The following is a 27,660-nucleotide window of genomic DNA, read 5'->3' on the forward strand; positions in this document are numbered from 1 at the left end:
CTGTCTGACTCAAAGGCAACCCCCCAAGAATAAGTTTCTCCAAGGCTCAAGGTTCAAAGGGCACCCTAGGGCAAATGGCCTAGGTGGGTCACCCCAATTCCAAGGATCTAGAAATCTGGATTCCAGGGGAATTGAAATGTTTTCTCAACTCTTATGAGATGCCACTAATTCTACATGGACTCTCTCATTTATTCCTCACATAACCTGTGAGACAACATACTATTATTCCATTATACAGATATGGAAAGTGAGGCACAAGGAGGTGAAGTAGATTTGCTCGGCATCTCAGAGCTAGTAGTTGGAAGAATCATGACTCAAAACCAGATTTTTCTGACCCTCAAACCCTTTCCAGTGGTAACTGAAGTTTTTTTTTTTTTTTTTTAATTGTGATCTAGGTGAAAGTTTACAGGGCAAATTAGTTTCTCATTAAACAGTTAATACACAATTTGTTTTGTGACACTGGTTGCCAACCGTGTGATGTGTCAACACTCTCCCCTTCTCCACCCCAGGTTCCCTTTTCCATTCGTCCAGTTTTCCTGTCCCTTCCTGCTAATATAATCGTTTTTTTTCTATGGGAACTTTTCTCTTCTATAATGATCATCAGCCAGAAAATAAGATGAACTAGTATTTGTTTTACTCGTATATCTTTGGGTATACACTTATTTCATGAATTGCTCTGTGGCCCTGGCCCCAATATTATCATCTGTAAAATAAGTTGGCCTAGAGGTGATCTGTAATACTGACCTTCCACCTCTTCCCCGTCTCTACATACCTGATGGTTCTGATAAACTACCATTAGCAGCAGTGGGTCACTGGGCTATTCAGTGAGGCTGTCTGTTGCTTCCTCCCTTCCTTTGGGGAAATCATTGGTCTAAGATTATTTTCAGCTGTGAAAATCTAAGACTCTATAGTGAGCATGAGATCAAGACAACCATCTGAAATCATGCAACCTTGAGATGCATTTTTCTTTTCTTTTCCTTCATCCAACCCTGTTTATTGGGCACTATGCAGTGCTCTGGAAGGAGCCCCTGTGGCACTGTGGTTAAGCATTCAGCTGTTAATCAAAAGGTTGGCAGTTCAAACCCAAGAGCAGCTCTGTGGGAGAAAAGGCCTGGCGGTCTGCTCTCATAAATATTAGTCTTGGAAACTCTAGGGGGCAATTCTACTCTGCCCTATAGGGTCATTATGAGACAGAATCAACATGATGGGAATGGGTATGCAGGACTCTGATACAACAGGCATGGTTCCTGAATAAAAACATCTGTGAAGTGCTTAGTTTAAACAAACAAAAAATACAGTTTAAAGAAATACATTTCCTCTCTACCACTGTTCTATTTCCATTTGACGATATAGAAAAATCGGTATACAACCAATTAAAAAGTAGCAGTTGACAGGCTCTGCACCAAGCTTTATCTCATGCTTCCAAGAAGGTAAGGAATCAGTTTAACCATGGTTTAGCTACTCCTAGAATCATATTAGGCTATTGATGGGCTTATTGATTACGTACGAAAACATGTTAAGATAGCCCACTAAAATAAAGGGATACCTGCCTACAAGGATAGGATGTGTTGACATCTGTCTCTCTGATCGCACTAATGGATCTAGCTATTACTTCATATATATAGGTTGGGCAATTTATATCTACTTTATTATTTTTTTAATTTTGGACAATTTTTTAAGTTTCACTTGCAAAATTAGGCCACAATTTCAATTTTGAACATATAGTATAAATCTCTTCTCCATAAATTTTAAAGCCTTTCCCTGCTTTTAGGAAACATAATTGCCTAATTCAAACTCCTTCAACACTGTGACCTAGTTTGCCCCTCTTGATGCTATTATAACTGGTTCACGTAACTATGGTAACCACCCAGGGAAAACTGAGGGTTTTTTTGGTCAGCAATATGCAAAATATACCATATGTGTTATTTTTTTCTCTCTGGGATAGCCAAAGTAGATAATATATCTTTGCTTTTCTTTTTGGTTATGAGGATATATTCTGTTATACAGAATTTGGTCTTGACTACAATCCCAGTCATTCACAGTCCCTTCATTGTTTTAGGATCATCTTTTGCTGCTAGTAGTCATCATAACTATTGAACAATACTATAACCCAATAGTAGGATTGATTGTACATACCATATTTAAATGTCTTCTCTACCACATAAACTACATACCAAACCAAAACCTAGGGCCGTCGAGTCGATTCCGACTCATAGCGACCCTATAGGACAGAGTAGAACTGCCCCATAGAGTTTCCAAGGAGCGCCTGGCGGATTTGAACTGCCGACCCTTTGGTTAGCAGCCGGAGCACTTAACCACTATGCCACCAGGGTTTCCATAAACTACATATACAGGCTGATATTGCTCAATTTCCAATATTTCATGTAGGGCAAATAGTATTTTCTTAACTTTGTCCTTTGGTCTTAGCAGAAGTGTTTCCTTAAAGCAAAAAAACTGCTAGAATAGAATTACATCTCAGTAGGTATATGGAAAGGAGCCCTGGTGGCGCAATGGTTAAGCTCGGCTGCTTAATGAAAGGTTAGTGGTTTGAACCCACCAGCAGCTCTGGGGGAGAGAAGACCTGGCGATCTCCTCCTGCCTAAGAAATCTGTACGGGGCAGTTCCACTCTGTCCTGTAGGGTCACTAAGTTGAAATGAACTCAACAGGGTGCAACAACTATACTGAAATAATGAGAAGAGTTATCTCCAGTTTGTAGTGATTTTTATGTATCTTCTTTTACCTCTTTTCTATTTTTTCTACAATTAGTGTGTATTTACTTATATAAAATAGCAATAAAAACGCTTTAAAGCTGAGCTCAGTGGAGGTGCAAAATATTAAGTTTTTTGTTTTGTTACCTGCCAATTGTAGTAATGAACTGATTTAAAGTTTTGGTTTTTTCAATACAATTTAAAATCCTTCACTGGACATTCTATGACAAATTACACTCTAAATTAATGCAAACACCTACTAGATTTTTAGGGATTTATTTGTTTGCATTACATACAATTACATTTCTAAAGCAGGTTACCAACTGGTCAGCTTTTAATATGAGGATACCCTTTAAAGTGATTAATTTCCTTGAATCCACCCATATTTATAAAAGTGCTTGTCAACTATCCAAATATCTTCCTTAGAAAAGTACTCTTATCTGCTTCACTGAATTACATAGGCAATTAACTGCCTCTAACTTTTTTTTAACTGGTTTAGAAAAGACCTCGTCAACCAAATGAAAAAGTGGAGCTTATTTGGATCCTGTTGATCAAATCATGCATAAAAAAAAATTACTGACACAATGGAGAAATCTGAATTGTCTAGATATTAAATGATACTAAGAAAATTTTTTAGGTGAGATAAGGGTATAGTTGATATATTTTTTTAAAGAGAATTGCTCTCACCCATTATATTTAAAGTATTTACAGACAGAGTGATAATAATCCAGCAAGGATAAGGGAGTAGGGAGGGTTATAAATAATATTGGCTATATATACTTTTGGAGGAGCCTTGGTGGCACAGTGGTTAAATGCTCGGCTGCTAACCGAAAGGTTGGGGTTTGAACGCACTAGCCACTCCCTGCCAGAAAGATATGGCGGTCTGCTTCTGTAGAGATTACAGCCTTGGAAACCCTATGGCGCAGTTCTACTCTCTCCTATAGGGTTGCTATAAGTCAAAATTGACTCAATGGCAGCGGACTTGGTTTGGATTTATATTTTTGAAGTTTATTCTATCTTTCTTTAGGGCTGTTTTATAATGGAAAATAAAATGAACAGCAAATAAGCTGCCTCTTCGCTTTATTCATAGGGTTAATTATCACCAATTAACTTCTATGTGGCAGAGAACTGGGGATTTTTTAATTCTGTATTTAGCAGAGAATAAGGAAACCTATTCTGAAAAGGCTCAACATTTCCAGTTAAGAGACTACTAAGAAGAAAAAAAACATTAATAAATAACCAAGGTCAAGTGTTGGGTTTGGAGGGTATGGTGATTTTTTTTCCCTTGTAAGTACTTTCCTCACCTCGGCTGCTTTCACAAGCATGGGCAAGAATGAGCCTTTGAGCAAACCTTGTAAGTTGATACAGCAAGAAAATCACATGTTTGAAATAATTCTCTCTCTCACACACATATTAAGTGTACTTTATAGGTTCAGGCCAATACAGCTGAAAAATATTTATTTTAATTTTTTGTTTACTTTCACCCTGTTGAACAACATTATGAAAGATGAAGACAATGCTATTAAATAGTCTTCTATCCCTTACTAACCTTCCTCCCTTTCATCTTGCTCTAGGTTCCTGGAGCAAGTAGTCTAGGCATTCTGGATCTCTGCCTCTTCTCACTTCTAGTTTCTAAGCACCATATCTGCCTGCAGGTCACTTGTCAGAATGAATAAAACCCATAGGTCCATTCTGTGTCTAACCTGAATAAATAACAAAACAACTTGCATTATTTTGGTGCCTTCAGTAAATAACTAGCTGATTCCAACCTGTGAGGAAACCAAAATAGTGGGGTTCAGGTAAAAACCAAAAAAATTCAATTCTTACCGGCGACTTGTTTTTGACAAGATCTGGCTGCTTAATCTGAAAGACTGAAAGAATAACAACAATAAAACTCAAAGACTGTTCCCAGAAATACAATACACAGAGCGAACGGTTGCCTTATCACTCAAGCAGTCAAAATCTCAGTGTCACAGGATAATCGACACAATCTCCCAGTCTTTCTCAATATTTTTTGTTGTTTCCAAGACGTGGAATTCCCTGAAAATTTCCTCTAGATCAAGATTTAGATTTCTCTTTGCCTTTTAGGGACTCTAGCATGTCAATATTTATTCAGTATTAACAGCTGTTTTTAAAAGCGCTCTGAATAGGTCAAAATAATGGTGCACTGTTGTAAACAAGGAAACCCTGGTGGTCTAGTGGTTAAGTGCTACTGCTGCGAGCCAAGACATCCGCAGTTCAAATCCACCAGACGCTCCTGGGAAACTCCATGGGGCAGTTCTATAGGGTCACTATGAGCCGGAATCGACTCGATGGCAGTGGGTTTGGTTTTGGTTTTTTGGGTTGTAAATAAACTGAAAATAAGAAAATCTAAATTCACCACCCACTCACATCTTCCACTCAAAAAATACTACTCACAATAAAAAAAAAAGGTTTGTTTACATAGGCATTCCATTAAAACTCTTTGGGTGTTCCTTCTAGTTATACCCATTTCTTTAGAAAACACACATATATCTTTAGAGCCCATCTGTAAGTAAAACTGGCTCCTCTGCTGGGCATTTCATTGAACGCTATACAGAGGTTAAAACCTGACAGTCGATCACTTTGATAAGGCCATGAGCATGATTCCTGATTAAGGTTTTACTCCCATCTGCGTTTCTCGCTTCCCTCAGCGACCTCGTGCGTGTTAGTCCTCGGGTTGTCGTGCGCAGGCGGGTCGAGTCCTAGGGTAGAAGTCGTTAAAATGAGATGGAAGGTGATGTGCCCCTCACTCTGCCAGTTCAGTTCTCGCCCGACGTTAAATGCTTACACGTTCTGCACCGCGAAAAAGGTTTTGCTTTTTTCAAGGTGGTCTGTGGGACAGTCTGCTTCCGTAAAGATGAAGCCTTGGAAGCCCTGTGGGCAGTTCTACTCTGTCCTATGGGGTCGCTGGGAGTCGGAATCCACTCCACGGCAGTGGGTTTTCGGGTGGGAGAAACATGTGTCCCGGACAGATGGAGTCTTGCACCCCTTCTCCCTAAACTAAATAGGAGGCTCCTGGAGTGGGGTAGGGTCGACAGAACAGGAACCGTAACTCGGCGCCTGGAGCGCTCCAGCGTCTGAGGAAGCGCGAAACCACGCTTAAGGCCGGGAGGGAGACTTAACACTTGCGGAGAAAAACATACAGAAAAGGCTAGGGGCGGGGAAGGGCACCGCCTACCTCCCGGATTAGAGCCCGGTTGCTCCGGGAGCCCAAAGTCCCAGCAGGAGAAACCCAGCAAAGGGAGGCCAGAGGCCGCCGGCGCCAGCCGCGGGAAGAGCGCCGCCGTGCATGCCGGGAGCCCGCCCCGCTGCACGCCGGGCCGCACTCTGCGCAGGCCTCTCGCCAGGTCCTAGCCTGCGGCTGCCTTTAAAGCTCACGAGGGGCGGCGCTAGATCCCCCTGATGGCCGGGTAAGCTGGGCCAAGTTTCCCCCTCCCAGTGGGAGGGATGGCAGGAGGAAGTCAGCCACCTCCCCTCTCGGGTCCCATTCAGACGCTGAGCGAAGGGGCGGGCTTGACAGCGCTTCCCCTTTAAGGGGGGGCGGGGCGCAGCCTGCCGTTTGGCCGCCCGGTCCACACCCGACCAAGAGCTGACGGACCAATCACCCGAGCGGCAGAGGGAAGGCGGGAGAATGCGAACCTGCAGGCGGGGCGGGAGGGGCGGGCCCCGGCCCATATTAGGAATGAGTCCTGCGCAGGCGCAGAGGCGGCTGCGGGCTGAGGGGCGGGGGCGGCCCAGGGCGACTCGCCGACAGGCGCGGAGGGTGATTGGGAGACGAGCGGGCGGTGAGGGGCTCGTCAGGGGTCCGAACTTCCGGACGGCATCGGCCGCATCTGGGGACTCTGAGGGGGACAGGCAGCACCGAGGCCCGGGACCCGGCGCCAGCTCCGCCGGGGGCTCCCCGCGGCTCTCTTCCCGGGGAGGGACGAGAGGAAGGAGGGGACCGCGACCTCGCCCCGCCCCGGGGCTCGCTCCCGCGGGGGCGGGGAGCGAGGCTTCTCTCGGGGGGAGCGGGGATCGGGGCCTCGGCGGAGCCCTCGCAGCGCGCCGCTGTCCCCGGCGCGCCGGGCTGCCGAGCGGGGCGTCGGCGGCGGCCGTCGCTGGTGCATGTGTGGCCGCTGGATGCGGGGGCGGCGGCGGCGGCGGGCAGCGGCAGGATGTTGGGGCAGCAGCAGCAGCAGCAGCAGCTGTACTCGTCGGCCGCCCTCCTGAGCGGCGAGCGGAGCCGGCTGCTCACCTGCTACGTGCAGGACTACCTGGAGTGTGTGGAGTCGCTGCCCCACGACATGCAGAGGAACGTGTCTGTGCTGCGGGAGCTGGACAACAAGTATCAAGGTAGGGGCCGCGGCGGCCGTGCGGTCCTCCCCTCAGCGGACCGGCCGGCCTGCGGGCGCGCCCGCCTGGCGAGCGCCGCTTTCCCTCCCTGGCGTGACGGTCGCCGAGTGCGGAGCCGCGGTCTGCAGTGCAGGCAGCCGAACAGGGGCTGGGGGCGGACTCGTGGCCCTCCGTCCCCCCGGGGCCGTCGGCGGGGACTTGGGGAGGGATTTCGGGTGGGGATGAGGGGTCTCGGGGTGGAGGTGAAGGCTCTCGGGTGGGGATGAGGGGTCTCGGGGTGGAGGTGAAGGCTCTCGGGTGGGGATGAGGGGTCTCAGGGGTGGAGGTGAAGGGTCTCGGGTGGGGGTGAGGGATCTCAGGGGTGGGGATGAGGGGTCTTAGGAGTGGGGGTGAAGGGTCTCAGGGGTGGGGGTGAGGGGTCTCGGGCGGGGGTGAGGGGTCTCAGGGGTAGGGATGAAGGGTCTCGGGTGGAGGTGAAGGCTCTCGAGTGGGGATGAGGGGTCTCAGGGGTGGAGGTGAAGACTCTCGGGTGGGGATGAGGGGTCTCAGGGGTGGAGGTGAGGGATCTCAGGGGTGGGGGTGAGGGGTCTCGGGTGGAGGTGAAGGATCTCAGGGGTGGGGGTGAGGGGTCTCGGGTGGGGGTGAGGGGTCTCAGGGGTGGGGGTGAGGGGTCTCAGGGGTGGAGGTGAAGGATGTCAGGGGTGGGGGTGAGGGGTCTCAGGGGTGGGGGTGAGGGGTCTCAGGGGTGGGGGCGAGGGGTCTCGGGTGGGGGTGAGGGATCTCAGGGGTGGGGGTGAGGGGTTTCAGGGGTGCGGGTGAAGCGTCTCAAGGATAGGGATGAAGGGTCTCGGGTGGAGGTGAAGGCTCTCGGGTGGGGATGAGGGGTCTCAGGGGTGGAGGTGAAGACTCTCGGGTGGGGATGAGGGGTCTCAGGGGTGGAGGTGAGGGATCTCAGGGGTGGGGGTGAGGGGTCTCAGGGGTGGGGGTGAAGGATGTCAGGGGTGGGGGTGAGGGGTCTCAGGGGTGGGGGTGAGGGGTCTCAGGGGTGGGGGCGAGGGGTCTCGGGTGGGGGTGAGGGATCTCAGGGGTGGGGGTGAGGGGTTTCAGGGGTGCGGGTGAAGCGTCTCAAGGATAGGGATGAAGGGTCTCGGGTGGAGGTGAAGGCTCTCGGGTGGGGGTGAAGGGTCTCAGGGATAGGGATGAAGGGTCTCGGGTGGAGGTGAAGGCTCTCGGGTGGGGATGAGGGGTCTTAGGGGTGGGAGTGAAGGGTCTCAGGGGTGGGGGTGAGGGATCTCAGGAGTGCGGGTGAAGGGTCTCAGGGATAGGGATGAAGGGTCTCGGGTGGAGGTGAAGGCTCTCGGGTGGGGATGAGGGGTCTTAGGGGTGGGAGTAAAGGGTCTCAGGGATAGGGATGAAGGGTCTCGGGTGGAGGTGAAGGCTCTCGGGTGGGGGTGAGGGGTCTCAGAGGTGGAGGTGAAGGGTCTCGGGTGGGGGTGAGGGCCCCCGTCAGTCCCGCTGCAGACCCAGCGGCCGCAGCTGCCGTGGAGGGGAATCAGCCATCTTAAGCTGCAGACATCTGTCCCGGCCCTTGCCTGCCCGGTGCCGCAGACCCTCCTGTCCCGCGGGGAGTGTGCAGCCAGGCGCGGGGCTCCCGCTGGCGTCGGTGGTGTGCCGGCCCCCACCTCGGGAGGGCAGAGGGCGAGGGGAGGCCGCCCCTCCACATCCCTGGCCCCCGACTCCGAGATGGAGGAGTCTGTTCCCCCGCTCGCTCCTCAGCGAAAGTTCGGGCTGCTGAGCGCCGCACCTTTTCCAGCTCCTTAAACCAAGTGGTTACCAGGGGAGGGGTCCCCCGCAGGGCCAGGACCGGAGTGTGTGCTGGGGGACGGCCTCCTGGCCCCTGGGGGCGGGGCCTGCGGGACTGACGTACGTGCGGGCGCGGGCGCGCGCTCCCGCCGGCCACGAAAATGGCTGCTCGCAGGAGGGCTGGGGCTGAGGTGGCTGGTTGGGGGACAGAAGAGGCCGTTCCCCTCCCTGCCCGACAGAAGCCAGTGTTGGGTTTTAGGACATGTTTGTTGTGGGTTTTCGGCTCTGCTTCCCAATCCCTCAATCACGACGGGGACACGACTGCTGGGACCGTCGTCGATCCTAGCACCGCGTCTCTTCCGGGCCCCAGGCGGAAATGGGTTGGTTGACTGGGCAACCTCCTGGCGTCTCGTCACTCCCCTCGGTTTCTTCTTCAACGAGTTAAAGTGATTAAGGGAAAACCACCATTTGTGGTCAGACCCAAGAAGCTGGGACAGAAAACCAACCTTTCTTACCGTACCCGTTGCCGTCGAGTCGATTCGGACTCCTAGTGACCCTGTAGGACGGAGTAGAACTGCCCCTTAGGGTTTCCAAGGAGCAACTGTTGGCTTCGAACTGCTCACCTTCTGGTTAGCAGCCTTAGCTCGCTGTAGCTCTTAACCACTGTGCCGTCAGGACTCCAGCCTTTCTTATAGAGTATCGTTTTTCGTCCACTCTTGGTGGACGAAGTTCTACCAGGGGAGAAGAATAAAGGAAGAGTCGTTATGCGTCTAATTTAACCCTAAACCTAGGAACAAACCTTTTACATAATGGAAAAACACCTATTCAGACTTTAAAGATAATTTCTTGGATCCTTCTCTGTTTTCCTAGACAAGTCTCTAGTTTTATGATTTAGCCTCTAAAGGAGCCCACTTCTGGGATGACATTTTCTGGCCTGCATTTAGGTCTTTGTTTTTGGATCCGTAATTTATTTCTGTCTTCTGAACCGGTACGGCTGATAAGACTGATCTCTTACGGGAAAAAGGTATTAGTACTGATATGAATTGTATAGACAAATTTTCTTCCTACCTATTAGAGACACTTTCAAAAATTACTGAAGAACCTTTAAAATAGAAGAAAACAGTCTCACAATTGAACGAGGTATTTACTATGGGATACGGCTATTAAGGACTTCTTTTGTTCCAGTATTTTTGTTCATAATTCCGTAGATAAGTAACAACTTTTGAACTAAAATTTTATTTGTAACTGCGTGTCTTCAATGTGGCTTTGTAAAAAGTGCATAAAATTTTGAGTTAGAGATCAAAGTCAGGAGTTTTTACCTCTTGAGCTTCAGTTTCTTCCCATGGGGAAGTAATGTCTTTCGCAAATAAAGGGGCTAAATAAATGTCAATTTCTTTTTTTCCACTATGTAATAAAGGTGTCTTTTTAAAAATATGAATTATTATCTCATGTGTCGATGAGAGGAGCCCTGGTGGCACAATGATTAAGAGCTTGGCTGCTAACCAAAAGGTTGGCAGTCTGAGTCCACCAACTGCTCCTTGGAAACTCTATGGGGCAGTTCTGCTGTCTTATAGGGTCGCTATCAACTCGACCCTGATGGGTGGTATCAGCGCACCCAAGCCATGGTATTTTCATTCACCTTATATTCATGCAAAACCTGGAAGACCAAAGAAGAGTTGATGACTTTGAATTATGGTGTTGGCGAAGAATATTGAATATACCATGAATTGCCAGAAGAATGAAGAAATCTGTCTTGGAAGGAGTACAGCCAGAATGCTTCTTGGAAGGGAGGATGGCAAAAAGGAAGATCTTCAAGGAGATGGATTGACACACCGGCTGCAACAGTGGGCTCAAGCATAGCAATGATTGTGAGGACAGCAGGAGCAGGGAGTGTTTCATTCTGCTGTAATAGGGTCACTATCAGTGTGAACTGACTTGACAGCATCTAACAGCAGCAACAGTATCAATGTGCTGGTATGATACGTATTGTAATTAGCTTCTAACTTTTGATTATTAAATATAGGATATTTGAAATGAAATTTACCATTAATCCTCAAATTTTCTATGCTTTAGGGGAAAGCATCTAGTTTCCTTACTTTTCCTGGAGGAAAATTAGGTTATTAAAAAATCCACTTAGGTGCCTCACTGGGCAAATAAGACAGATAGGAGCTTTGTTCAAAAATAGGGTATGCGTTATGTTGTTGTTGGGTGCTGTTAAGTTGGTTCCAACTCATAGTGACCCCATGGGACAGAGTAGAACTGCCCTATAGGGTTTTCTTGGCTGTAATCTCTACAGAAGCAGATCACCAGGTCTTCCACAGAGCTGCTGGGTGGGTTTGAGCCATCAACCTTTTGGTTAGCATCCGAGCACTTAACCATTGTGCCACCAGGGATGGGTACCCTAAATCTGGTGATACTTCGTCATGTGTCCATCAAGTATGAATATCCGCAGGTTCAGGGAGGAGCTAGTTCATAAGAGTTGTATTGAATATTTGCTTTGTGTCACCTCACACACAGTCCCAGTGTATGAATTTAACTTTTCTAACTTTCCTGCTCTCATCTTTAGAGTAATAAGCAATATTGGAATATATAACAATAGTATGTTATTTTTTGTTTCTCTACTTTTTAGTTAGACTGAACTCTTTCAGTTAGCATTATTTTATCTGTTAAGGATAAGATGTAATTTGAATAAAACACATTTTAAGTAAATTTGTTATGACATTTGAAACTACATTTCCTTATTTTTTTATACTTTCTAGTGTTTCAGCCACTTTTATTTGATTTAAATGAGTGTCCTGCCTGCTATACAATACTTACATCAGCAGTTTAAACAGCTTAAAACCAACTGCTGAGTTATCTCCAAAAGGCTGAGTGATCCAATGCTGACCTTACTGTAATTTTATTAGTGACTCTGTTAGTTGATGCCAGACCCTGCACCTACGCTGGAAGTAGTTTGATTTTCGGAGTGTCCCATGTGATTCTAAAATAAAAGAGTTATTAAAACTAACATGACAGGAAGCTAAAACTTATGTCTGTTTTGTTTAAGAATGTCTAGGGATATGGTACGAGAGTAAAGGCATAGAATATCTCTGGAGTCATGGAGCAAGCCATTGATTGAACTGTAAATCCTGTAAACACAGTTGGACACTAACCTGTTGTTTAGTCCTGGAACCTTTTCAAGTTTGAGAGCTGTGCCAATTTTCTATATAGGACTGTTTTGAGGTTCAAATGAGGTATAGGTGATATGACACTAGGGAAACTCTAAAGCGGCCTACAGTGTTGCTGCCTATGTGAAATAGTTTTTCATTATTAAATACCCACACAGCTCCTTTTTTTAAAATATAGATTAATGGGTATTAGAGTTTTGTGTTCTTTCTTTTCACTAGTTTATCTTAAATATATATTTTCATATTGGATAACATCCTTTGTAAGGGAAATAATGTTTTTAATGTATACGTACCATAGAGAAGTATGGTTTTATGATTTCAGTTCTAACTTTACCAATTCTGTGAAAAATAACTTGAAAAATCTTTTGCGTTAGCACATGATGATGTTCTGATTTTTCTTTTCCTTTTTTTAGAAACATTAAAGGAAATTGATGATGTCTATGAAAGATACAAAAAAGAAGAAGATTTAAACCAGAAAAAACGTCTACAGCAGCATCTCCAGAGAGCACTAATCAATAGTCAAGAACTGGGAGATGAAAAAATTCAGATTGTCACACAGATGCTCGAATTGGTAGAAAATCGGGCAAGACAAATGGAGTTACATTCACAGTGTTTTCAAGATCCTGCTGAGAGTGAAAGAGCCTCAGATAAAGCAAAGATGGATTCCAGCCAACCAGAAAGATCTTCAAGAAGACCCCGCAGACAGAGAACCAGTGAAAGCCGTGATTTATGTCATATGACAAATGGGGTTGAAGACTGTGATGATCAGCCACCTAAAGAAAAGAAATCCAAATCAGCCAAGAAAAAGAAACGTTCCAAGGCCAAACAGGAAAGGGAAGCTTCACCTGTTGAGTTTGCAATAGATCCCAATGAACCTACATACTGTTTATGTAACCAGGTGTCTTACGGGGAAATGATAGGATGTGACAATGAACAGTGTCCAATTGAATGGTTTCACTTCTCATGTGTTTCACTTACCTATAAACCAAAGGGGAAATGGTATTGCCCAAAGTGCAGGGGAGATAATGAGAAAACAATGGACAAAAGTACTGAAAAGACAAAAAAGGATAGAAGATCGAGGTAGTAAAGGCCATCTACATTTTAAAGGGTTATTTGTCTTTTATATAATTTGTTTACTTTCAGAAAATGTTTTAGGGTCAATGCATAAGACTATGCAATAATTTTTAATCATTAGTATTGATGGTGTATTAAAAGTTGTTGTACTTTGTCCGTGATCTTAATTTTCTGCACAGAATTACCAAATATTTTAAACCAGGTAGTCTTCAGATCACCTGATGAAAAGAACAGGGAATTAGGGAGAGGGTGGTGTGAACATTATAAAAACTTCACAAACTATGCCTATTTCATTTTCACTTAAAACCGCAGTGTTATTTTTTGGGCAAACACCAAAGTTTTCCTACCATTGTAGTTCTACATACTTAAAAAATCTAGATATAGTTGGATTTCTCTGTAAGCATCAAATTATCTTGGATAATTTAAAATACGAACACTATCCCATTTAGAGCTTTTTTCTCCTTAGTTCCATTTATTCGTGTACTTGCTCATCTCTAGTCTTCCAGGAGTTTAAGGAACTGGAGATAAGAATCATTTGGGATTCCATGTGGAATAGTGTGCTCTTACTAGAGTATTTGCTGCTGTTTTTTCCTTGGTAGCATTTTGATGCACTGTCAGTACCCCATTTGTCCGGCCTTGCTGCTGCTTCATAGATACGTTTAAGTGTTTAATAAAGGGAGTTGTTTTTTGTTTTGCTTTGTTTTAATTGGGACAGTTAAGAGTCGTTAGAATACCAGAAACACTGCCATTGGTTTATACTGGCAAAATTTATGTTATGCAGTATCATGGTTCAAGGTTGAGAATCTTATTTAATAATTTTTCCCATGTGACCCACTGCTGGGATATCTAGCCACAGTCCTATTAGTGAGAAAGGGCATATATTAGTCTTTAAATACTGCGTTTCTGTCAAACAGTTGTTTTAAATACTTTTTCTAGTGGTGATAGTTCATTTCTGTCCCAATCAGTGATTATATATTATTTTAATTAATAGCGTATTTACCTTCATAACTTTCTGATATTGGTGCTGTTTGATGTTTTCACCTTGAGTGAACTTATTTCATTATAACAATGCAATTAATAATGTATTTGTAAATTGAATTTTCCAAGATTCTAGTATTTTAAGGATCAGCACTTGACAGATACACCTCCATGTGTTTGGATTTTCTTTTGTTGTTGTTGTTCTTTGCCGGGTAGTGGACTGGCTGCCCCTTAGATCTATGTGTAACATGTTTTCTATTCCTTGTTTCTTCCTAATCTGATGATCTTGATTATTAATTAACATTTAAAAAACCCTGTCTGCTTACTCTCCTGTGTGACTCTTAGGCATGTCATTTCATCTTGTCTGAGTGTCAGGTCACTTATTTGTAAAATGAGGTTGGCTTAAGTATCTCCAAGGCTCTTTTCAAATCCATCATATTTGCACTGTAGTGAGGATTTTAGGAATTTAATAATGAGATGACTCATTTTTTTCTTTCATTAATTTTGTCCTTCAGTCCAAGGTATGAAAACCGAAGTTTAAAGGTGAGCTTAGGGACAGGGTAAATATACAATATTTGATTAGTTTGTATCTTAAGGATATTTTGATTGATGACTAGAGCCAGTTGATTATATTCTTGAGCAAGAAATATTGGGCGGCGTGACTAAGAATTTATTTTATTGTAATTTAGTTGAGTTGTAATGTAAAGAAATCCTTTTCTCTCCTGAGACAATAACATTTTGTTTGACTGATTGTGGCTGTTTACCTGACACCATTAAAATATCATTGTGTCCAAAGCCTCCAAAAGCATTCACATGTGGTGTATGTAGATGTTTTCATACATAAATTTGCCTCAGCATATGGAAAAAAAAACAAAAACTTGCTAATAGAAGTGCCCAGCTTTGGATTAGACTTGACAGGAGAACAAACCTGGAAGGCCCTGGAAGATGTGCTCTCTGTGAGACCTAATGTTTGAAACAGATTTATTTCTATGAATTTCTGTTTGTTTCTATACCACATAGGAGATAGAAGTCTTAAGTTTGTGTAACATTATGACTGGGAATTATTTTAAGCGTTAAAGTCTCATATACTATCTCGTGGTTACCACTTATACCACATGCCAGTGATTCCCAGACTTACCTCCATTGGAATTACCTCCAGAGCTTCAGAAAGGTGCATACAGACACCAGCACCTGTGCACCACCCCCAGGAAATGTGACCAAATGCATTTGGGATGTGGCTTTATCTTTAGAATGTTTTAAAAGATCCCAGGTGAATCTAATGTACAGAAGAGTTTTGGAACCACTGCCATAGACCAGAAATTTCAACCTATTGAAAACACCTGGTGGAGTCTCCATCTTCAGATTTGTGTGTCTCTGAAGCATATGTGTTGTTGTGTGCAGTGGAATTGGTTCCAACTGATAGTGACCCCATAGGACAGGGTAGAACTGCCTCATTGGTTCCTAAGGCAGTGATCTTCACAAAAGCAGATTACCACATCTTTCTCCCATAGAGCAGCTGGCGTGTTTGGACCAATGGCTTTTCAGTTGGCAGCTGAGCGCTTAACCAGTGCGCCACCAGGGCTCACTGAAACGTGTTTCAAAAAAAAAAAACCGAACCCATTGCTGTCAAGTCAATTCCAACTCATAGTGACCCTATAAGACAGAGCAGAATTGCCCCATAGGGTTTCCAAGGAGCTACTGGTGAATTTGAATTGCTGACCTTTTGGTTAGCACTCATAGCTCTTAACCAGTGCGCTACCAGGGCTCATTGAAACGTGTAAGTACTGATAGATACAGGAGAGCTCACCCCTTCTGAGCAGTCCCACGATCATGCTGTCGTGTGTCATGCACTGGATTCCAACAACCCTACAGGACACAGTACAGCTGCCACGAGGGGTTTCCAAGGCTGTATCTCTAGGAAGCAGAGTGTCACATCTTTCTCTGCAGAGCAGCTGGTGAGTTCAAATCCCCGACTTTTCCATTAGCAGTCGAGTGCTTAACCGCTGCACCACCAGAGTTCCTTGCCAGCGTGTAGCCATGTTCATTTATTGAACAGATACTTGGGTGCTGTTTTTTTCCCCCTCAGGCGCTGTCCTAAGCAAAAACCAAACCAACCCGGTTGCCATTGATTGGGACTCAAAGACCCTACAGGACAGGGTAGAACTGCCCCAGAGAGCTTCCAAGGAGTGCCTGGTAGATTCAAACTGCCAGCCTTTTGGTTAGCAGCTGTACCGCTTAACCACTATGCCACCAAGGTTTCCAAGCTGTTCTAAGCATTGCTGATATAACAAGAGAAAAAAAAAAAAATCATTCTAGTAGGAGAGTCAGATATCTATAATATCAGGTAATAGTAAAGGGAAGAATAAAGAGGGGATAGAAGATGAAGGGAAAGGAGGGTGAGTTTTTTAATTATGGTGGTTGAACACGGTCTTTCTAAGGAAGTGATCTTTGAGCAGGGACCGGAAGGAAGTGTATAGGGAGGCAGGCAAGGATTCAGACGCGGAGGAGAACGAGCTTGCAGTTTGCCTAGGGCAAGCAGAGCGTTGGAGCACAGGGTGCAAAGTGCCCTTAGGAGCTCTGGCAGAAAATCTGGGAAGTCACTGAAGAGTTTTGAGCGCCTCTGTGAGTTGAGAGAGCTTTCCTGGGCCGACCTTGTCATACCACTGCTTTTGAGCCCAGCATTGCAGACCTGAAAAAAATTCTCAGAATTATCCAGCTAACTTCCTCAGTTACTTGCTTGTGGATTCTTGACTTTGCAGTCTCCAGTATAAAAAACAAAATTTCATTCCAAATTTTTTGCAAATTGGTTAGCAGTAACATGTTCATGTCTGTCATGAACACTGAAGGAATGGGATTTTTAGTATAGCAGAGTCTTTGGGATTGTTTGGCAGCTATAAGCACTAATTATTCAGATTTTAAATGCATTGGATGAAAAATTTCCTGCCTTAAATATGCCCTTAAATCCATTTTGAATTGTAGTAGGACATGTTGTTAGCTGCCGATGAGTGGGCTCGGACTCACATATAACTGAATAAAATGTTGCCTGGTCCTGCACTACCTTCATGATGGTCGGCACGTTTGAGTCCAGTCTCACAGTACTCTGTTGTGATCCATAGGGCTTTCACTGGCTAATTTTCAGAAATAGATCACCAGGCTTTTCTTCCTACTCTGTCTCAGTCTGGAAGCTCTGCTGAAACCTGTCCAACCATGGGTGACCTTGCTGGTGTTCGAAATAGAGTGGCCTAGCTTCCAGTATCACAGCAACACACAAGCCACCACGATGTCAGACTGACAGACGGGTGGGGTATCGTAAGATATAAGCAAGTGTTTAACGTAGGCATTCTTGGACTCAGCACCATGTCATTATACAATGACATCCTTAAGTCTTTCTCCAGTACAAGGGACTATTTGCCTCCGACTGGTTTTTAAAAGGAAACCCTGGTGGCGTAGTGGTTAAGTGCTATAGCTCTTAACCAAGAGTTTGGCAGTTTGAATCTGCCAGGCACTCCTTGGAAACTACGGGGCAGTTCTACTCTGTTCTATAGGGTTGCTATGAGTCAGAATCACTAGACGGCAGTAGGTTTTGTTTTTTTTGGTTGGTTTTTAAAATAAATTTGGCTGCTTTTAAAGTTTTTCATTCTTCTAGCTTCTAAAGCTGTCTGCCTAGTAGCTTGTATCCCTCTTTTAATTTGCTGTGTTTTGAAAAATCATTTGGTCAAATTTGCCTAGATTAATAATAAATAGATTGTGAGAGGGCCTAATGCTTGTGCTTCGGTGAATGGTTTTTTAATATGTGGATTTTTTTTCCTTCCCCATTTTTAACTCTGTTCATATGTCAGTGTTTTGGTATATACTCGCTTTGAACAGCAAGATCTAAGGACTGTTTGACCAGAGCCCTGATTTATACAGCCCACTAATCTTAGAAACTTCCCACACATAAACAAATCTGATGCAACAAACAACAATACTGTTCAAATAACAGTTGTGTGTCAAATATCTGTTGGGTTAGGTAACCTATCAGCTCAATTTTGAAAATAATTTGTTCAGTTTCTCTACAGGTGGTCAGGGGTTAAATTAGTAAAGTGGACTCTTACCCTCAATGGGAAGTAATGATTTTGGTACCAATAGGAAAACCTGTTGTGGTTCTACTTACCAAGGAAGAAAAATATATAATATAGCAATTCCAAACCTTCAGTACTGACTTATAATGCTCTTTTGTTCCTTTTTAAGACATGGCAACATCCCCCAAATATTAGAAATTTTCTTCTATGAACTTCTTGGTTGTAAACTTTCATTTCTCATCAATTTGAAAAAAAAAAAAAGTAATTCTTAAGATTAGAAAAATATCTGTAAAGCACTGTAGCAAAATAGTGACTGAAAGGTTTGACTGTAAGACTTTGTAATAGCTTTGGCTTTGAATTTGTGGCATTTGAATATTGCATACAATGTTTTCTACATCAGTTTACTGTTCCTTTGGGATAATTCTGACTAAATTTAAGGTGTAATTTAGTGAAATTGACAATCCAGCACTTTTCTAATTGCAGAGTGAAAAATAAAACTTTCCCATGGCTAGTTAAGGGAATGGAAAAGGATAGAGGGGTCGACAGCATTTTTCTATGTGCCTTCACTGTATTAAAATTCATTTTAAATTCATTATATTTCACTTTCCAATGGTAGATTAAAAGCTTAATTTTTTGGAAATAATTGGTTAAACAGTTTTTTTTTTGGATACTAATTTTATGTCATTTAAAGATCTCAGAATAAGATTTTTTATCCTTTTAAGCTACCAAGAGTGAGTTAGGATCTTGGTAAAGCACTTTGTAAAGGTTTTGCGTGTGTGTGGCTATGTGTGAGGGAGTTTGCAGTACTCTCTTAAATACTTTTAGCAAGTGATTAATCCAGTGAGTTTCAAATAGTATGTAAAGGTAGATTTTTGTAGTACTTTACACCCAGGATTAAGATAAGCGGTTTACCGTTTTTGATGTTGAATCTTTGCTTTACTTGTGAAGGTCCACTGAGCTCTGTGCTGCTGAGGGGGTCAAGGAAGCAAATGCTACGCCGTGAAAGGCAACTTACTGGAGCCCATCACTGCAAATACTGCCTGTGCACCAACTGTATCTCATTGTTGCCTTGAAGTATTTTCCCATTTTAGACCTGCCTTTTGACATTAATATGAAGATTTAAAGATAATTTAAGTAGAATATGAAAAAATAATTTGCAAAAGCATCTGCCCAGAACTGGGAGAGCCTTCCTGTGGTAACTCTGCAACATCCTTTGCCTTGGAGTGAGATTATGCCCCCAATGAGACTTTCGAAAGTGTTTCCTGGACTCTGGAATAATCTGCTAAAGAAAGCTGAGGCACTTTGCATACCATATCGTCCTCTTGGAGAGTTAGAAGGTACATATTAAAGGTTCTGAGAGGTCTTGCCACACTCCTCCTATAATACCTATTCAGATCCTGAGGAAGTAGGGTCCTTTCAAAAACAGTTTGAGAACATTGTCCTAAACTACACCTTGAAAGGGTGGATCATATTCAAACATATCACGTAATCATACTGGATAGGGAGCTACACCTCAGCCTCTCCTTTGCCGTATCCCCAGTACTGTGGTCTTGATGCCATTTGTACCACTGTTTTAAGGTATCAGGGATAGGGCCCTGTACTTTAATTAGAGAGTAATTCTCGGTTGGGTACATTTAATTGGGAGGAGTGTACATGTTTAAAACCTTCCTAAACAAATCCAATGCAACAAACAACACTACTGTTCAAATAACAGTTGTGTGTCAAATATCTATTGGGTTAGGTAACCTATCGGCTCAATTTTGAAAATAATTTGTTCAGTTTCTTGATAGGTGGACTTGGCCTAGATTTCATATGGATGCATGAAAGGGAAACTCAGAAGAGAACAGTTAATAGTCTTGGCCCTATTTCTGGGAAAGCAAGGACTACAAAAGGCAAGTGATAATGAGGATCTGAATTCAAGTCACATTTTATTATTACTGTGTGGATTAGGTAGATGTGAGACGGGAGCTCTAGACAACAATCTTATGCCCCCAGTGGACTCAGAAGTTTATAAGGACTTTAAGTCATGCTTCTCTAGCTCGAGAACCTGTAAAGATGAGCTAAATTGTTTTCCTTGGAGATTCTCATTGTTATTTCAGAGTAATTAATTAGTTTCTGTAAAATGCGTTTACTGAAAAGACAAAATTGCTTAACTATGCCATGGTAAAAAGAATTCTGTGGAAGGGTAGGGAAATAACATCTGTATAGTAAAAAAAAAAAAAAAAATGTGTATAGTACTGAAGCCTAAATTGTGTGGGAAGCCCAGGACTTCTGGAGAAAAGGGGTAGCTGATTGCCTTGAATGTTTTCCGTTTAACCTTATAACTTCAGACAGGGTCACTGACAGGGTTCAGACTTTGCCATTTCTAGCACAGCTTAGCCAGAGAGTCTGAAATATGTCCTTTAGTTTGTTTCACCTCTTAATAAATCGGGCTGTTGAGGAAGATGAATAGCGATGAAGGATAGGGTAATTAAATCATTAAGCTAAAGCAGTTTTGATGCCTTGGTGTGAGTGCGTGTGTGTGTGTGTAACAGGCTCTTGCCAGTCTCTATAAATCTATTTGGAGTGTAAAGCTATTTTGAGACTACTTTAAAGTTTATTTGGATAAGAATACGCTATCAAGTCCACATGAGGGCGATTGTGCAGAAGGAGAATTTCTCTGTTCGCAATCATCCTCTCATTCTACCAAAAAAAAAAAAAAAAAGGCAAAGCTCTCACCCTGCCACCATCTTATGGTGATGCATTACCTCAAATTTTACAAGCTGCCAAGGGGCCGTAAGTTCTAAAACAGTGAAAAAGGACCAGCTTTGTACTCCCAGTCCTTCAGTGATGTCTTGAACGACTTGAACGATGTACTTACTAGGTTGGAGAGCAATCCACTTAGTTGCCTCGAGTTTTAAAAACTTCTTGGTGCCCTAAGGAATGTTTGAAGGGCTCCAGTTACTGATACTAGGAAACCCCTTTTACTCAAGCATGTTCAGTATAGTTTTACCTATTTTTAATAATTATTAAAATTTATGTTTTAATCAACTGTGAACTAATAATTGCAATACTAACTCAATTCATAAAAGTTTATAACTTAGAGACACGTATACTTTTGTTGCACATAATTTTAATAGGGTAGTCAATAAATGACAAGAATAAAAATGTTACGTTAGAATGATGTTCTGTAGGGGAATAGAGTGAACATACAACGTCGGGGGAAAACAATGTTAAATTCTGTCTGTACATTTAAAAAATGTATGTATGGTGATTATATTCCACTGAATATATTTAAGAATGATGGCTTTATTTTAAATTGCCAGTATAGATCATATGCCAGAAATTACATTTTTTGTAATCATTTAAGTTTAACATGAAGCATTTTACAGGTCAATATATATGTGTGAGATGTGCATAGTTTTTAAAAATAAATTTTAGGAGATGTGAAAGCAAAAATATTAGAGATCCCTGACAGGGATAACTATCTGTTCAATACCTAGGCCTTGACCCTCTCACCTCAAATGTGCTATCTCACTTCTGTAGTGTTATCTTAGACTTTGCCGTTACCAAAATATCTACCTCTTACCAAAAGAAAAAAACAAAACAAAACCCCAAGCCCTCCCCAAAACAAAACAACTATAACAACAACAACAAACACTCAATTTCAAGTGTTCTACCCTCTGGCCACCACCTCCTATCTTTCTAGCTTACTCCTTGTACTTTAATTTGAACAACTCTTCAACACCACCAGGACTTCCAAAACATTACCACCAAACCTGACCACCTTCTCAGCTTGGATTTTGCCACTTTATTTGGCTCACATTCCATGATCTGTCAGGCTAATCACCTACTATATTCTCAACTTCCTTGCTCCTCCTCCCTCCCTCCTGCTGAAAACCAAACCCTTTGCCTTCAAGTGGATTCCAACTCATAGTGGCCCTAAAGGACAGAGTAGAGCTGCCCCGTAGGGTTTCCAAGGAGTGCCTGGTGGATTTGAACTGCCGACCTTTTGATTACCAGCCTTAGCTCTTAACTACTACGCCACCAGAGTTTCCTTCCGTTTTTCAATCCTGTTTAAATCCAACTCTCAGCCTACACTGGTCTTCAGCCAGAGAAGTAGCTAGACTAACACACAACTGTGCTGACGGCTGTTTCCTTCAATTCATTTTAAACCTCAAAACCCATTGCCGTCGAGTAATTTCCGACTCGTAGCGACCCTATAAGACAGAGTAGAACTGCTCCACAGGGTTTTCAAGGAGTGCCTGGTGGATCTGAACAGCCAAGGCTTTGGTTAGCAGACATAGCTCTCAACCACTCTGCCACCAGGGTTTCCGTAAACCTCAAGTAGGCCCTTAAAGTTGCCTGATGATCTTCCTACATTTTCTTAGTTAATTTGTTCTTTTGCTGTCTGAGGCCACCATTCTGTTTTTTTCTTCTTTCTTCAAACCTCTTGTACTCCTCATTCCTCCACACTCTCAAGCTAATGAACTCACTTATTTTTATTAAAAACAACAACTAAGTGGTAATGAGAGATCTCCACCTGCTGTTTCTACCAGAACTACCAGCCTCCCTGCCTTCCATCCCGTTATGATGGGTGACTGTCAGTTCTTACAGCCAATCCCTTGTACACAGGAACATCATTTCTGAAATTATTTCCTCTCTCTGAATTATCCATGTTTCCGCTATTTCTATTGGCATGTAATATCATTTCCAATACTAAAAACAAAAAGAAAAAACAATAACAACACACAAAAAACTCTCTACTACACATCCTGTACCAATTATGTCCCATTGGTTTTGCTTATCTTCATGGAGGAACTCCTTAAAAGGATTGTCTGTTTTTCTTGTCTTTCTCCATTTTCTCTCCTTCCATTCTTCCCAGAAGTTACTCTAACTTGGTGTTGTCACCAGCACTCCAACAAAACTGCCTTTACATTCTCAAATTCAATTGTTAATTCTCTGTCATTTTTCTTGCTGGCATTTCACACAAATGATCACTCTTTCTTAAAATACTTTCTTTACTTGGCCTTCAGGGTAAAAAGTACATTTGCTCTAGACTCTTCTCCAACCTTACAGACTTCCTTCTTATTCTGTTTTGTTTAATCTGTCTCTTCTTCCTGTCCTCCAGATGCTGGAAGGCCCTATGCAGAGGCTTCAGAAGTCTTTTCCATCTACACTCACTCCCTCGGTGATCTCATCCCATCTCATGGCTTTAAACGTCTTTGATACTCAGATGGCTCTACGATGTATACCACCAGCTCAGCCCTCCTATCCAAACTTCAATATCCAGTTGCTCTCTCAATGTTTCCTTTGTGAGTCTAAAGGACATCTTAGCCTTAGGGTGTTAGCTCCTGATTTTCATATCCTTTCCCAGCCATGAACCTACTTCTTTCTAGTCTTCCTTTTCACGGTAAATGGCCACTCTGTCTTTTAGTTGCTCAGGCCAATGATCTTAGAGTCACCTTTGACTCCTTTCCCTTACACCCCACAACCAGTTCATCTGCAAATTCTGTCAGTTCGATCTTTAAAATATATTCACAAGCTTCCACCACTTCTACTGCTCCATTTATCTAGGCCACCATCACCTCTGCCATTGTCACAGCCTTCTGACTAGTCTTCCTGCTTCCATCTTTGTGCCTTACGTTTATTTTCCACAAAGCAGCTAAAGAGATTCAGCCAAATCAGTTTCTTTTCTACAGGAAGCCCTCCAGTGGCATCCCATGTTATAGTGAAATCCAGAGTCCTTATGGTGGTCTAAAGGGCCCCATTCAATCTTGCTCACAGCTCCCTCGCTGACTTCTAGCTCTCTACCTTTTCTCAGTCTATGGCATCCACACTGACCTACTTGCTATTCCCTGAGCACACCAAGTTTTCTCCAGCCACAGGCTTTTACACTTACTCTTCCCTCCGTTTCACTCATTCCCTGTATCATGGACTCCTATCTTATGCTCTAGAATGTGCTGCGTTCCTCTGAGCTATCAAAACTCTTATCCCACTGCATCTCAGCAAAAAGGCCATATGATGTGAAACTAACTAAAGGGTGGTTATCTTACCTTAACCTTCTCAGATAATTTTTTAATATTCTGCTAATGTGATACTAATCTAAACAAATCTTGAATTCGTGTAAATTTGAGACAGTGTGCAAAGAGACCATTCAAATAGAAAAGAAAGAACATCAATAAAAATAGAAAGTGTTCCAATGACATGTTATCTATCCCTTTACTTCTTATTTTTCTTCCCAGCACCTGGTTTTTTGACTGTCTCCCCCTACTAAAATGTGAGCTCCTTGGGGGCAAGAGCTGTGTCTGCTTTGTTCACTGCTGTATTTCCAGTGCCTAAACAGTGCTTACACACAAAATGCCCTTAATAAATATCTTTTGAATGAATGTCATTAAACTTTTGTTCATCCAGTTCAGTGTCTTTGGTCTTTCAGTATACCATCCTTTCTCATATGTGTGTTTTCTTAGGAGAAAGATGTTGACTGGGCCAAGTACATATGATGTACATACTACTAAGTAAAACTGAATGCTTCTGGCAGGAGATTGACCTGTCAGGACATCGTGGAAGCGTTTAGAAATTGCGTTCTTTCTCTAACTTTAAAAACTGATGCATTTAGTTCAAATGGAGAAAAGCCCAGAATGCTTTTGGTTCCAAAACAAGTAAAATTTTACATTAAGTAGGGGAAGCGTAAAATTAATTTTAGTAATGTTTAGTTTTTTAAGGAGTATTGTATAGTACAAGCCTGTTATGGAGGCTTATGGCAGTTGCAAAATAATAATTGCCTATTATACAGTTTGGTATGAATAAGGAAAATAGGGCTCTCTGAAGTTTTACTTGAACCCACTATGATCTCAGAAACAAATCTGTCAGGTTCTATAACGGTCAAGTCACACATGGAGGGCTCGTTGCTTATCCATTGGGAAGGATGAAGGGTCAGCATCTTACTCTTGATTTCCTGTGCCAAATTGTGAAAAATCTGCTATCCAGATATCACAATTGTATTATTTTAATTGGGGGGGACCTTTTCCAGGATTTATCTCTGTCAGTGTACAAATGCTTCTTTTTTTCAGAGTATTGCTCGCCACCTGAAGAAGCTGAAGACAAAACAGCAAATGTGCATGGGGACAGGTAGGTTAGAAAAAGTGGTCAAAGTTCTACACTGCAGGAGGATACTGACTGACCGCAGTCTTGTATGAGTCGGGGAAAGGGAGTTGTAGGAACAGCAGGTATCTGCAAGAGTGTTGCCATTGATGTACCCATGCAAGACAGAGCTAATTTTCCAGGCATACTCTACTGTGGAACCTCAGTGACCTTAAATTCTTCTCAATATACAACATTAATTTAAGGTCACTGGGTGGCACAAATGGTTTGCACTCAACTACTAACGAAGAGGTTGATGGTTCGGATCTACCTAGAAGTGTCATGGGAGAAAAGCCTGGCAATCTACTTCCACAAAGATTACAGCCATTGAAAAGCTTATGGAGAAAAATTTTACTCTGAAATACATGGGGTTACCATGAAATCAGTTGACTCAGTGGTGGCTGGTTAACTGGTGTCAACTGAGGAACAAACCCATTTGCTATTGCAAGTCTAAATGAACTTTAAAATTTCTTCTTAGGAAGGTGTTCTGCTTTCTGAATGTAATTCTATGCAAACAATTTTGCAAAAGATTAAAATGAGTTATTACTAGTCAGCTTGTCACAAATTGGGTTAAACAGGATCAGCAAAGAGAATTTACCTCTCTGCTGATTTCCAATAATGTTTTGTTTTTCCTTTCTCAATATGCTATGAATTACCTTGAATTTTTCTGGGTACACTGAGTTGAAAATGCAGAGACCAGTGCTTCTAGATTAGATGCCATGTTAAGCATACAAAACAGGCTCACCAACAGCAAATTGGAGTGGAAGAAATAGGCATGACTTACATCTGGGCATCGTTTACCCTTACTGAGAGCTGGTGGCGGTGGTCAGGAATTCTAAATAAGTTAGCATTTTTTTTTCTACTTCCTTTTTAACCACCCTCACATTCTCTTTGAATTTCTTATACTTAACAGTGTCGGTCACTTCTCTAAGCTGCCTGGTTTTGGCCTTCGTTGAAGCCAGACTCTCTTCATTTGCTTTTTACTTCTCTCACCCCTTTTCTTATTTGTGTAGGTCCTTTCTCTGATTCCATAACTGGAAGTGTCACCTGATGCTCAGTCTTGGCCCCCCACTCTCTCTTCTGAGATGTCAATCCTTATGGCTTCAGCCATCACCTCACAAATTTATGTCATGAGTCCTTAGTCTGGCACCCGAGCTGGCTCAGTCCATCTTTGAACTAGCTAGTTCCACTCAGAGGGCCCGGGGTCAGCTCACATCAATGCATCTTCTCTTTGACCTGGTTCCCTGTCCATTTCCACATCAGTTAAGCTGCCCCTGTATTTTCACCCCGTTATCAAAGAAGAAAAAAAAAAATTTTTTTTTCTTCTTTGTCTCCACTATATGGAGTCCTAGTGGCGCGAGGGGTAAGAGCTGAGCTGCTAACCAAGAAGTAAGCAGTTCAAATCTACCAACTACTCCCTGGAAACCCTATGGGGCAGTTCTATTCTGTCCTGTAGGGTTGCTATGAGTCAAAATCAACTCAACGGAAACGGGTTTGTGGTTTTTTGTTTTACCCTCCATTGTAGAAGCCTTCATGCCAGTGCCATGGGGGCTAAACAAACAAGCAAACCAGCAAAAAAAAAAAAAACCTTGTGTGCTTGAAATTCCAGAGACCCAACAGGAGAAGCTGTAGATGACAGAGAAGCCAAGCTCTTCAGCAGTAAAGGGTTGCATGCCCCTTTGCTGGTTGCCTTGTCCCAAGTGATTTATTTTCCTTTGTTTTTCACTGATGGTCCCTCTCTTCTATTTGAATCTTCCCTTTGTTTCCTAAAATTTCAATAAATTTGAAATTCACTTGATTTAATGTCACACGATTAACACAATTTAATATTCTAACCTGATAGATATGGAAAGAAGAGTTTCTACTGGGCCAGAAGACCTTAGGGTAACCTGGAGCATACTATAAATCATTACAGGATTGTTCAGTGATAGTGGTAGAGTCTTAGAACAGCCTGGAGAGAAAGATGTTGGGAGATGAGAAAGGGTTGAAGAGTAAGTGAGAATTTGGGTAAAGGAAGTAAGTATGTATGGCTCAGCCCCTTCTGATTCTCTTATCAGTGCCATCTGCCAGCAGGGAGGGTGCATTCTCATATCTTCTCTGCCACATGAGAAGAGCCTACCCTTGTGGGACTGCCTGGAACTGGGTAGTCATGAGTCTAGTCCAATTAGCAAACTCACTTGGTTTACAGATGTACAGTCACCTTCACCATCAGTGTACTAGTAATGAAGCTGACATTTTGATCTATATTTACCTATCTTCTACTTATTTCTCTATTAGTTCAAGCATGTTATTGTTGTTGTTAGGTGCCGCCGAGTCGGTTCCAATTCACAGTGACCCTATGTACCACAGAACGAAACATTGCCATGTCCTGCACCATCCTCACAATCGTT

General features: G+C 43.0%; 1 protein-coding gene across 2 annotated transcripts; it reads left to right on the forward strand.

The window, feature by feature from the left end:
• The first annotated feature begins 6,469 nt into the window (after window positions 1–6,469).
• On the forward strand, window positions 6,470–24,469 carry ING2 (inhibitor of growth family member 2). 2 transcript variants are annotated; one of them, XR_007514691.1, is made up of 3 exons: window positions 6,470–7,065; window positions 12,449–19,485; window positions 19,928–24,469. XR_007514691.1 is itself a non-coding variant. In XM_049864456.1 (2 exons), the coding sequence occupies exons 1-2, from the start codon at window positions 6,888–6,890 to the stop codon at window positions 13,117–13,119; spliced, it is 849 nt and encodes a 282-aa protein (XP_049720413.1). In that variant the 5' UTR covers window positions 6,470–6,887; the 3' UTR covers window positions 13,120–24,469. The 2 variants fall into 2 exon arrangements, 1 of the variants encoding a protein (XP_049720413.1); XM_049864456.1 differs by having other exon boundaries at window positions 12,449–24,469.
• The last annotated feature ends 3,191 nt before the right edge of the window (window positions 24,470–27,660 follow it).

The sequence above is a fragment of the Elephas maximus genome, chromosome 21, assembly GCF_024166365.1.
Source record: "Elephas maximus indicus isolate mEleMax1 chromosome 21, mEleMax1 primary haplotype, whole genome shotgun sequence".
In the NCBI taxonomy this organism is placed as follows: domain Eukaryota; kingdom Metazoa; phylum Chordata; class Mammalia; order Proboscidea; family Elephantidae; genus Elephas; species Elephas maximus.